General features: G+C 42.5%; 1 protein-coding gene across 1 annotated transcript; it reads right to left on the bottom strand.

Annotated features, from left to right (window-relative positions):
• Window positions 1–515: 515 nt before the first annotated feature.
• On the bottom strand, window positions 516–12,704 carry eif3c (eukaryotic translation initiation factor 3, subunit C). Its single transcript, XM_004080310.5, has 23 exons — window positions 12,329–12,704; window positions 11,075–11,192; window positions 10,928–10,993; window positions 10,649–10,838; window positions 10,447–10,572; window positions 10,288–10,339; window positions 9,706–9,806; window positions 9,499–9,635; window positions 9,216–9,366; window positions 8,571–8,674; window positions 8,207–8,348; window positions 7,952–8,077; window positions 7,408–7,501; window positions 7,116–7,303; window positions 6,784–7,008; window positions 6,515–6,706; window positions 2,178–2,349; window positions 1,940–2,099; window positions 1,795–1,860; window positions 1,619–1,706; window positions 1,379–1,544; window positions 1,007–1,048; window positions 516–878 (listed from the first exon to the last, which is right to left on the bottom strand). The coding sequence occupies exons 2-23, from the start codon at window positions 11,170–11,172 to the stop codon at window positions 703–705; spliced, it is 2,862 nt and encodes a 953-aa protein (XP_004080358.1). The 5' UTR covers window positions 11,173–11,192; window positions 12,329–12,704; the 3' UTR covers window positions 516–702.
• Window positions 12,705–12,779: the final 75 nt, after the last annotated feature.

Below are 12,779 nucleotides of genomic sequence, written 5' to 3'. Positions count from 1 at the left end.
AAGAAATTTAAATTTTTTTTTTTTTTTAAATTTCTCTACTGAAGTAGTAGCTCAGACTGGGTTGTAGTCAGGAAGAAATGGATGTTTAAGTGTTGAAGGTTGCAAACCCCGGCTCTGAGCCATTATTTTGAAAAACTACCATTGAGGTGGTTTTGGCTTTAATTACCGGTACTCATTTATAATCCATCATTAATTCCTAAATGATGTGTAAAGGCACTTTTGAAGAATTCTACTACCTCGCATGTTTTTTTAAAGGAAATCTGGGCGTCTAGATATTGTCCTCCTATCCAGCCTAGTTAGTTTAAAAAAAAAAGATAAATATCCACATTTAATTTCTGTCACTGTTTCGCTGCTTTTCTTATATTTCTTTTTGTGTATATAAGAAAAACTCAAACCTTTACCAACTTACATCTACAACTGTAAAACTGCTGAAAATTAAAAAATCCATTTCCTCCTCAGCTTCGTCAAACTGTCCAAGCCTGACCGTGTCGCTCAGTAAAAAACAGAACCTCAGACTCCTTTTATTCTTTATTAAGTAACTAGCAGACATGTTTGTGGAGAAATGCCATGCTACCGGCCTCCGTGTACTTTCTGTCCAAACAGTGGCTGTTTAATCGCTGCGCAGCTGATTTGGGGTAAGGGGGTGAAGGTTTCTGCGGTCAAAAGCTCCTGCTGTTGTACTGGAATGAGGACTGAAAAAGCTCAATAGTTGCTCTGGTTTTGATTCCTGTAGCCGCCTCGTTGGTAGCCTCCCTGGTAGCCTCCCTGGTGGCCACCCTGGTAGCCACCCTGGTAGCCTCCCTGGTAGCCACCCTGGTAGCCACCCTGGTAGCCACCCTGGTAGCCTCCCTGCTTCTGCTGGTAGCCACCTTTCTGATCTGTGACCACGCAGAGAGGAGAACAATCAAACACATGCTTTCAGAGTTTTGAGTCTGTGCTTTGCAGAGTTGAACAAACTAAATCAATTTGAAGTTTTTTACTTTAGACTTTGTTGGGCTCAACATACCTCTCTGGTAGGACTGCTTCTGCTGGTAGCCACCTTTCTGATCTGTAAAACAAAGAATTTTTCTTTCTTTTTAAAGCAAAAATCGAGGAATTCTGTTTATTCTTGGTGGATTAAACTGAGGATTAATTCCACAAAGGAAAGGACGAGGCTTAATGCAAAAATGCTGCACCAGACTGAGCAATATATAAATCTCCGGTTTTCTGCATTAGAAGTACTTTTCCAGCATGTACTAATGTACATATGAACACAACCTAATGAAATGTAGTGTCTTAGACGTCTTAAATGAAGTAACAGCCGGTTATTGCAGCTTTCCGGAACAACTAAAAACTGAAAAGCATCATGGCGGAGCTGAAGCGTGGGATCTGGGCACACCTCTGTTGAAGTAGCCTCCATAGACTCCCTGTTTGAGGTCGAAGACGCGCTCGTTGTTCTCCACCAAGCTGCCCAGCTTCTCTGCCAGCTGCAGAGCCATGTTCTGCAGGGAGGTGGGCTCTGTGCGGTGCATGACCACCGTCTGTGTGGGCTGGTCCAGGGAAGCCTGTGATAAACAAAACAAAAGCAGTTACGGCGTGACACAAATATCATCAACGCGAGACAGAAAGCTAAAGTCACCATCAGCTCCTCGTTGATGATCATCTTGCTGATGATGCTGTGAACTGTGGGCATCTCCAGCTGGAACATTTCAGACAGAATCTCCATGCTGAAGGACAGAGACAATTGTTAAAACCACTCAGCAATTGCCATTTTTGTCTAAAACATTTTTTTTGGGGAGAAAATCCGTCCCTGACCTGATGGAGTCGTACACACTGCTGTATGTGAACAGATAGGTCCTCAGAGACTCCTCCTGGATTTTCCTGAAAAGAAAAAAAACTAAATAAAAGAGGGATGGCCACCAAGAGAGGAAGTCCGCTCTAAAATAGGAGGGAAATCTACCTGACGAGCATTTCTCGCACTCGTTGCGTCTCCGGGAACAAGTCCCACACTTTGCTGTTCATCTTCTCGTTGATGATAAATGAGTGGCAGGTACGCCAGTCGCCCATCTTCATGGCTTTGCTGGCCGCCACCACGTGCTCCCTCATACTCTCTGGGGGTCCTGGAGGATAAGCAGACCCACAGTGAGAGAAGAACACATTTGTTTCGTCTGTGCGGTACACCCGGCATCGGCAGTTACCTAGCAGCGGCTGCCTCTCCCCCACCCTGAGCTGGTGATGGAACTGCTTGCTGATCATTCTGCGTCGAGCGTCGAACTCGTGTGCAGCCATGTAAGGGATTTCCAACAGCATGGCTGACACCAGGTACACGCACTCCAGCAGCTCCAGGTTGATGTGCATGTGGAAGGGAACCTGCCATGGAAAGCGAAATCTGTCAGGCGGTTTTTAACGTCCATCACGACCTGGTGAATCATTTAGCCACAATCCTTTAAAGTGTCTTTGTTTTATTGTGTCTGATTTTAACGTTTTATTCTGAAATAATTAGGAGAAGAATCAAAATACCAGACCAACAACTGAGAGGTTACAATCGCTTCAGTTGGCCACTAGATGGCCCCAGTTTGAATAATTAACATAAATTGTATAAACCAGTGTTTTTCAACCAGTGTGCCGTGGGAGATGGTCAAGTGTGCCATGGGACATTGCACTCATTAACTGATCTAAAAACATTTCCCATCTCCAAGAAATCAGCTCTGTGTTCATCCAAACAGGCCCTGATAAAACACTGAGTAGTTAGGAGTATAAAAGATCAGAAAATTATTTTTCTTTGTGTTTATTTAATTCTATTAAAGACATTTTGATAAGAATGACGGTACCGCCATTTAGCTACAAATAAAGCTTTTTGCGGCAAAGTCCCGCCCCTTTAACTGTCTCCGCCAATCATTCTTGAAGGCTTAATCACATGTCATAAGTCTGACCAATCAGAAGTGGTTAAAGTCTTAACTTCCTTGTTCCAATTTAGCTCAAAAAGTCTCCCAGTTCCAACAGAAATACCAGCTAAAGCTCGTGTTTAGCGGTGTAGCTTTCCACAGAATCCGGTGTCAGACCGTGGAACAAGTGAACAAAACAATGAAGCTCAGAGACGCAAGTCTGTCTGCCCTTTTGCGGCAGTTTTCACACTACATCTCCCCTGATGCATTGGGTTAAAGCGTACAATGAATCTTACCTGTTAAACGTCTTGAAGCCACAACAAACAAAAATCAAACAGTTTTTATATTTTCTAACTTAACTTTTATTTCATCTTTTAGAAAAAAACAGCTGGAACTTCCTGCTTTTTCTGCCACACCTATCACAAAAATTCGCGCAGGGGGGGGGTTGTAGATCAATACAGACTATGAGTTTCTGCTTTTTTTTTTGGATGCTGATGTGCCGCGAGATTTTTGTCAAGGTTAAAGAGTGCCGTGGCTCAAAAAAGGTTGAAAAACACTAGTATAAACGATGGACAGCTTAACCCCTCCCTGTTAGGAAGTAGCCACTGGTTCAAGAAGCCAAAATCCTGTAGACTTCCATTGAGAAATACAGTTACTCAAGCATTTTATTTGTCATAATAAGCATTTTTGCTCTGATATCTTCTTAACATCTTTTTAATCCTATTCATTCATTTTTTCCCAACGAATGATGACGTTTAAAACCCCCCTTTTTTTAAAACGTTTTTTCTTTATTGCAAGTTGTTCAAGTTATTAACTGACCAATCAGATACTTTAGTAAAAGCATGTGGGTCTGATGTTTATCGTGTTTTATAGGTGATGTCACACCTGGATTCATCTGATGCTTTTACATTTTATGAGTTGTAGTTAAGCAGCTTTACTGCCACCTACAGGACAACAGCCACTTTGAAGACTTTCAGTCGGGGTTTAGACCCCACCACAGTACGGAAACTGCACTAGTTAGAGTCTCTAATGACTTGTTATTGGCCTCAGAAAAGGGACTACTTTCTATTCTGGTCCTGTTGGACCTCAGTGCTGCCTTTGACACTATCGACCACGGTATTTTACTCCATAGATTAGAGCAGGACATAGGGATCAGAGGATCTGCTCTCCAGTGGTTTAAATCCTATCTGTCTGATAGGTATCAGTTCGTTAATGTAAATGGCCATTCCTCTCAGTGCACTCGAGTCAACTATGGAGTCCCACAGGGCTCAGTCTTGGGACCGATCCTGTTTACGCTTTATATGTTACCCCTAGGAAACATAATCAGGAAACACAGCATTAATTTTCATTGTTATGCCGACGATACGCAGTTGTATTTATCCATGAAGCCTGACCAGAATGACCAGATAGAGAAACTGAACGCCTGCATCAGTGACATCAAGACCTGGATGACAATTAATTACCTCCTCTTGAACCCAGAAAAAACTGAGGTCATTATACTTGGTCCTAAAAACCTCAGAGATGCTCTGTCTGCTCAGATAGTCTCCCTGGATGGTATAAGTATAGCCCCCAATTCCACAGTTAGAAACCTTGGGGTTTTACTTGACCAGGATTTATCATTTAAGGCTCACATATCTCAGGCATGTAGAACTGCCTTTTTTCACCTGCGGAATATTGCTAAGATCAGAAATATACTTTCTAAGAGTGATGCTGAAAAACTCATCCATGCATTTGTTACGTCGAGGCTGGATTACTGTAACTCCTTGTTAGCAGCGTGTCCTAAGAGTTCCTTAAGAAGTCTCCAGCTTGTTCAGAACGCTGCTGCTAGATTGTTAGCTGGAACCAGCAGAAGAGATCACATCACTCCTGTGTTAGTTTCGCTCCATTGGCTCCCAGTTGATTCTAGAATTAAGTTCAAGATCCTCCTGTTAACCTATAAGGCCTTACATGGAATGGCCCCGTCCTATATTAAGGACCTCATAGTCCCTTACCAACCAATCAGAACACTTCGCTCGCAAAATGCAGGACTGCTTGTGGTTCCTAGAATTGGTAAAAGTACGGTTGGAGGTAGAGCGTTTAGCCACCAAGCCCCTGTCTTATGGAATAAACTCCCAGCTCATATAAGAGAGGCCGACTCAGTTTCTACATTCAAAGCTAGACTGAAAACATTCCTCTTTGGACAGGCTTATTGTCAGACTAGTTAGTATTCAGAGATTATTTAACTTAATGTTAGTTTGTTTAAATTAAACTTAATAATAACTATTTCTTTTAAAAGGCTGCTAGAAGTTGAAGCTGGGGTAACTATGGTACACTGGGGTTCTGTCCTCTTTCCTTTTTTACTTCTACCCTTCCTCTCCTCTATTCTTGATCATAATTTATCATTTAGTTCTCCATGCCTCTGTTTGGTGCAGTGCGATTCATGTATTGTCCCTCTTTTCCTCTCCCCTCCTGGGGAGTGGGAGTGCTTCCAGACTCCAGTTGGCTCATCCGTGCTCCAGTTCCTGACCGTTTACCTCGCCTTTGCTCCTGCTCCTACACCTGGCTGTGGATCCTGCCTCTGGCTCATCTCTGCTCTGTACCTGACCGAGTACCTCGTCTCTGCTCCTGCTCCTACACCTGGCTGTGGATCCTGCCTCTGGCTCATCTCTGGCTCGTCTCTGCTCTGTACCTGACCGAGTACCTCGCCTCTGCTCCTGCTCCTACACCTGGCTGTGGTTCCTGTCTCCGGCTCGACTCGCGCCTTTGACTGTCCCGATAACCACGGCTGGATGAAGCTCGTCTGCTGGAGTTTTATATATGTAGTTGTAGATTTAGATAAGTTAATTCTTCTCTAAGATTTCTGGTAAATCGCCTGTCCGTCCTGGGGGAGGATCCCTCCTTCATGTGGGCACCCCTGAGGTTTCTTCGTTTTTTCCGGAATCCGTTTTTTTTGGGAGTTTTTCCTTACCGCGAAGGGGGGTCTAAGGGCAGGGATGCCAGTATAGCTTAGTCAGTTTGTTAGTTCATTTTAGTATTTTTCTATTGAACTCTTTGTATTCGTGATCCTTTTGATTTCATGTTTTACTTCGAAGCCCATCGAGACGACTGTTGTTGTGATTTTGGGCTATACAAATAAAATTGAATTGAATTGAATTGAATTGGTAATGAACTAAATTCTCAAAGCCACATTTTTGTGAACGGTGTTTTAATGAAAAACCAAGTTGTAAATTTGAGGGAAAATAAGTAAACTTAAAGGAAATATTAAGAAATAGAACGATTAAATTGTACCATTTAAAATATCTATTTTATACTTCAAGAAATATTGAAAATTTGAGGGGGGGAAAAAGTAAATTTGAAACTATAAAACACAATGTTTCTATATTTTTTTCAAGTTTACAATGATTCGACCCCATACAGCAACAATTTACTGTAAATTTCCAGGTATTAAAAGGGGCGTTCACACTAAAATGGCTCAATTTAATGTCATTGGTTACAACATCTAATTGATCAGCCTCAAACCACCTATTTCCCTTTTCCATTATGAACTAAAAACATCATGGAGAAACAAGACAAAGTCAAAACGGATGTTTGGGAAGGAAAAGGTTGTTTTAAGCAGCTGAGAGAGGCATTTCAACGAATGGAGGAAGACTGTCACTTTTCGCAGGACTCACTTGTCTTCTCTTTTCAATCTTTTCTTGTTCTGCGTTCCTCTCCTGCATGTTCCTCATGAGCAGACCCTGACCCAGGAGCTCCTTGGCCCGTCCAGAAGACTGGATGTCCAGCAAAGCGTTGTGTGCGTCTTTAATCATACCCTGCCTAAAGGCACAAATCCCAAGCTGGACCATGGTTCTGTTATACAGGATCTGGTCAAAGTAAAGCATTTATGTTAGTCACTGCATGTGCTGCTGTAAGCAACGTTTGTTGTTGCGAGCGTACCGACCTGCACAGGTGGGTCAGAATGATGGATATTGTCCTGCAGGTGGCTCATGAGCATCAGGTCGCGGGCCTGGTACCAGCGTGAATGGAGAGCGTGATGGTAGATGTGGCAGAGAATAGCACATGTGCGGATGCGGTCGGTGCGATCCTTGGCGTAGATGAACTTGCAGAGGCGGTCCATGATGAGAGCGCTGTCCTCCCCTTCGCTCTCCTCCTGGTCCTGCTCTGACTGAACACAAATGCTTAACCTTAATAAAACTATTACAGTTTAAATGATTTCCTTAATGAAAAAAGCTTGATCATTGACAAATGATCAAGCTTTGTCACTCTCCTTACCTTGGTCTCTCCCTGCAGACCCAGGCTGCGCCTGTGGGCTTTGTAGTCAAACTTGTAGTAGGTGTGCATGATCCTGCGCAGGTAAACGCGGCAGATCTCTTCGGTTGAGCCTTTGTTTTCCAAGTATGTGAGCAGCCTGTCGACTATTCCGCAAACCCGCCCCTCGTCTTTCAGATTGTCAACATATTCTGCACATAAGAGGGTTTTTTCTTAGTAAAAGTTCATCCAGGCGTTGACAGAAAGACACAGAGCACCTTGATGCTTAACAATGAGAGTTAAAGCTGCTTTGAACCTTGGGAATGAGGGTCGGTGTTCTGCATGATCTTGGTGAACTCTTCATCCATTCTCTCCACCAGAGTTAAGACACACCCACGCACCCGAAAAGGCTGAAACACAAGACACCAATACGCACTTTGTTATTCATCAATTTGGGTAAATCAAGAAACAAAACCAGCTGGAAGGAAAGTGCCAAACTACTGTGCATAACGAAGCAGACCCAGATTCTGACTGTATCAGAGAACGAGGCCGAGTGCCTCAATAAAATAAAACAGGTTTTTCCAACCTGCCTTCAAGTGGTAGAGGGGGGCTTTCCGACAAACTCACCCCCAATAGGCGAGAGTGGTTACCGTAGAAACGGTGCCTCAGACCAACTGGGACCAATCATTGCTTAATCATGTCACCTGGCTTCAACACGGCGGCATTCGTATCGGGGGAAAAAAAGGTGACTGGATTGACTTCTGAGTTGGAAGTTGGTCCTTTTTTATGGGTGACGTCAGACTAACTCGCTCCAGTTCTCGTTTACAGTCAATGAACACAAACTTAAAACAGAACGTCACCTGGTCAGAGACGGCGAGGTTCTCGCTGTCTTCTGCGATGTTTTCCCCGATGAAGATGTTATTGTTCTCAAACAGGATGTCCAGCAGCTCATCAATGCATTCCAGACACTTCTTCCACATATCAGCCTGCAGGCATTAAATATGACCCACCAAAGGAAGTCAATTTCAAAACGTACGCTTTTTAAAGATGCTTTTTAAGGAATTACCATCGACGAATCTAGGCGATTCATCCAAGATGTTCAAAATTGCCCTAACCTTCATGAAGGCAGCCAGGTTGGGGTTGTAGTCGTACAAAGAGGCGATAATGTTGAATTTAATCTTGACCAGGATTCCTTGGCCCAAGTTGTGTTCTGCAGCGATGGCTGCCAGAGCGTGGAGCAGCTCGATCTGTGCAGCCCTGTCAATAAGTGGCATAGCTGCAAGTAAAACACTGCACCTCTGAGAATATTTCACAGATTAAAAAGAAACTAAATACGAAAAAAAAAAAAATAAAAAAAGATCTTCAGGTGATGTTCACATTTTTTAAATGTACAATACTTGTTATAAAGATCAGGAAAACAAATCATTTTTTTGAACGGTTCCATCTTAACATGAGCTTTGGTTTCTCATGCAGCGTTACCTGTCTGTGCCCTTCTTGCCTCTCGCCTGCAGGATTTCATTCAGCTTCTTCACAACCACTGTCGTGTTGATCTCTGTGCCTTTAGCAAACATCTTGGGCTTCTCCTAATGGATCAGAATACCACAAAACATGGTTAACATCTACATTTTCATCGTTTAAGTACTTTATTGCAATGTAGAGATCAGAAAAAGGACCGACTGAATTAAATATTAGTTAAAGACCCACTTCCATGATTTTTCTGATGATGGAGGAAAATAAAGCTCTTAATTGTATTTGGTTTATTTTTATTTGACTTGTTGCAAATCAGTAGCAGACAATGAAAAATGCTGTTTGTGACGTCTAAAATACAACCGACAGGCCAGAAGCTCCCTGCTCTGCTTCATTCTGATGGAACCACTTGGCAACTGGCTCAAGACTTTCTGGCTGGAGAGCTGCAATAATGATCGCTATTTTTTGTTGGACCCCTAATTTTCAGTTGGGGGTTTGAGGGGCTGTAGGCTAGCAGGAGAGCACATAAATAGATAGGTGAAAACTATGCCGGTTTTGGCTAAAAAATCATAATATGCTTTTGAAATCCACCAAGATATGATCAGCGTTGGACTTTGATTGAATGCACGTCGCTGTCTTTACAAATACGTTATTTACCTTTACCAGAGGGACGCCGTACTTGACCTTCTCCCAGCCTCCTTCAACCTCTTCCCCTCCATCCTCCTCCTCTTCCTCAATGTGTTTCCTTGCTTTGGCCTTGTCCCTCCTCTTTGATAGCTTCTTGATCTCGCCTTTATCCGATCCAGTCCTGCAGACATTTAGTTTTGTTAACTTAGCGCTGCAGACAGTTGAACATTCCCATGTTTCTGAATGTTCTGGAAAAGGAGAATTAAAATATTTTTACGTAGAACTGAATGTCAGAATCAGGAAAAGGACGTACTTGAGGAAGGATTCGGCCATGGATTGCCTCTTAGCTTCCCCATCAGAGCTTTCGCTGTCACTTTCCTTGGACTCTCCACTCCAGCCTTCATCGTCGTCATCATCATCATCATCCTCACCACTGGAAGAGGACTCGTCCTTTGGATGAAGGCAAAGAATTTCACTTGCTGTTGAGCAGTTTCTATCATGTAACAGGCTGGTCTCTCACCCCAGAGCCCTTTGCCGCCTTGCCGGCTTCATCCGGCTTTTTCTTTAGGAAGGACTTAGCAGAGACGCCGCCGGCTTCTCCCTCACTTTCACTAGAGGAACCTTTAGGAGCATGAAATGAAAAGAAGCTTTACAGAAACTCAGCAGCACGTTGACGGCACACATACAGTAATATCTGTATAACTCAGTAATAAAAAAAGAGAAGAATTACAACAAATATTGCCACAATTTCACTGTGGATTGATTAAAGAAGGTTTGAAGCAATCCAAACTTATTCAAATTATAACTCTACAAACCCAGTCCATAACCTTTTGAAACCTGGGGCCTAAAATCAGCATTTTTCTTTTTTTTTAGTTGACCTCTGTGTTTTCAATTTGTATGCAGCAGGCGTTGATAAGTCTAAAGGGCTAACAGACCAACTCCTTCCTATCCGTCTAGTTTCGCCACCAGACCAGACTGAGGTGATCAGCCTTAGAAAGGGCAGGATTATTGAGAACAAACAGGTGGACACGGGTCCTCCAGGACTGGGATGGGACCCTTCTGTTCTAAACGTTTTGTTAAGATACAGTTTTATCAAACTCACCAGACTCCTCCTGCTCCTTATCATCCTCTTCATCAGCAGATTCCTGGGGGTTCTAAAATAAAAGAAATGAATCCATTTGTTAGAACTTCTGCTTTTTTATTTTTTTATATTCAGTTTAGGGGCACAGGTCAATGGGGGTAAAAATGATTTCCGACTTACCTCTTTGTATGCAGCTATTTCTGTTTCAAAGTCCCGGTTGTACTTGCGGATCTTCTGGCGCAGCGTGCTGAGGGCCTTTGCGTTATTTTTGTTCATTTTTTTCTTGCCATCCTTGTCCTCCCAAAGCTGTAAGGAAAATTAATGTCATTTTTAAATTCAAAGACACTCTGAGTAGCCCCTCTTGATTTTCTTTACCACTAACCTGGTTGAGATAATCCTCCAGATCAGCCAGAAGACGAATGTAAAACGACGGAACGCCTTCTTTGTCCACTATGTTCTTGCTTTTAAGGAACGCTCGACACAGCTGCTCAAACTCCTCCAAACATTTGGCCATGTCGCGGATCTTCATGGCGTTGCGAATCGTCTTTATGAGGTTCGTCAATTCCTCAAACCTATAAGTTTGAGAACCAAAAACCTTGCATCACATTTGATTGCATGCAAACATCCAAAAGTACAATTTTCAATAAGTTGCTCCACCAACCTCTTATCTTTGGCGCTGCGCACCACCCTTTTGGTGTCCTCCTCGTCATCACTGAGCAGCAATGATCTGTACAAAGGACATGCAGAAGTTTAGCGCAAAAACAATTTCCGCTTGCACATTATAATGTCTGAAAAAAACTGCACTGACTGCTTCAAAGTAGTCCCGGGTGCTTTGGGGGTGATCTCATCGGCGGATGAGGACTCCTCACTTTCACTGTCAGACCCGGTGGCAAAGAAACGAGACATTGCTCAAGGGTGAGGTCAATCTGAAAAGACAAAACGGATTAGAAGAAGTGAACCATACAAGGAATCTGAGAACCTTCCCCTCCACTGTTCAGTATCCAGGTGTTTATCAGTGAGTCAAACAGGTTTAATTTTTGACTAAAGATGTCCTTAGGTCAGTGAATCAGATCGTTTAAGGGTGAATTGAGACTCATATGAAAATTTATTTAAACGCAAAAAATAACAGGATGGAATTACTGATCGAGTACTTATTTAGTTTGTGGTGGACACCTCATCAGTCATCATCCTTTTGGTAGCTTGATGTCATTATAACTATGAGCCCCCATTGGGTGGGAGGAACACAAAGCCTGGTTGCATCAGATCGAAGGTATTCAGATGTACTGTAGAAATCTGACAACAAAACTCCGGTTTTCAGTGTGTACTACATCTGGTCTAAAATAAACATTAAAGCCGTAAGACTCAAACCTTCTGTTATTATTTGGTCTGATTTTGCATTTTTCCAAAGTAAGACGTTGCTAAAAGCATGTCAGATTATAAACATGATCCTTGAATGATCTGACAGCAGATCCTGATGTTGCTGCTTATCGTAATCCTGGGGTTCTTTGTATTTCAACTTCAGGCAAACCTATCGACTAATTCTTGGGGGAAGTTTAACCAGACGTGTTGGCAAGTAATATTAATATTAACCGTTAACTTTTGAATAGCTCTGGATAGAACAATATTGATGTGTTTGGATCTCCTAAAGAAGAGAGATCCAAAACGGATTTGAAATGAATAAAGAGACAGGAAGGGAATTTATTTCTGCACAAAACGTATAAATGAACATAACACAGGCCAGGGAGGGAGATTCAACAGTCCGGGCTGTCAGCTATTAGCAACTTTGGCTGATGCAACTCTCTTCACCTACACTAAGCCATAAAACATGTAGAACCTCTACACTACACTAAAGTTTACTTTGTGCAAACACGTAGAACACTAAACTATTAGCGATTTTTGGTCGAAACACGGATAACCATCGTTCTCGAGTCATCGCTGTTGAAGCTAAAGCGTCATGGCTAAGCTAATAGCATCAGGCCTCCCCGCATTTTAACACGCCTGGTTCAAAGAAACCTAACATTCTTTTAAAACAATGTTTAAAGGATTTTAAAAGACCTCTTACCTATGTTCTACTGCAAGATACAATGTACGTAGCCTTCACAAGTTTATCGGCTTTGAAATCCAGTTTTGCAGCGAGGTCGTCACGAAAACAACGTGCGAGTGGCGAGCTCGGTCTTGCCGGGTGCTGGTGTCGTTTCTCAATCCAGCCACGCATGCGTAAATATGTCACTTCCGCTAAAGCGCCTTACTTTCTGACAGTAATCGGATGTTAATGAGTAATTACATCTTAAAATGTTTAGAACAGAATAGTGAATAGTGAAAACGTTTGTATGTTAACGTTTACGACAGCTAGCTTGGAACAATAGTTTTGAAAAAAAATAACTTATGAGAAAAAAAATGGCGCCACCTAGCGGATGTGAGTGTAAATTCAACATGTATAGGAATAACATCCTACTTCATAGTAAAAGCACTTTCAAAGTTTATAGATGATAAAAAAATATAGAAAGGACAGA

This window comes from Oryzias latipes, chromosome 19 (genome assembly GCF_053564925.1).
Source record: "Oryzias latipes strain Hd-rR chromosome 19, Olatipes_Hd-rR_3.1".
In the NCBI taxonomy this organism is placed as follows: domain Eukaryota; kingdom Metazoa; phylum Chordata; class Actinopteri; order Beloniformes; family Adrianichthyidae; genus Oryzias; species Oryzias latipes.
This window is presented reverse-complemented; position numbering and strand designations above follow the sequence as displayed.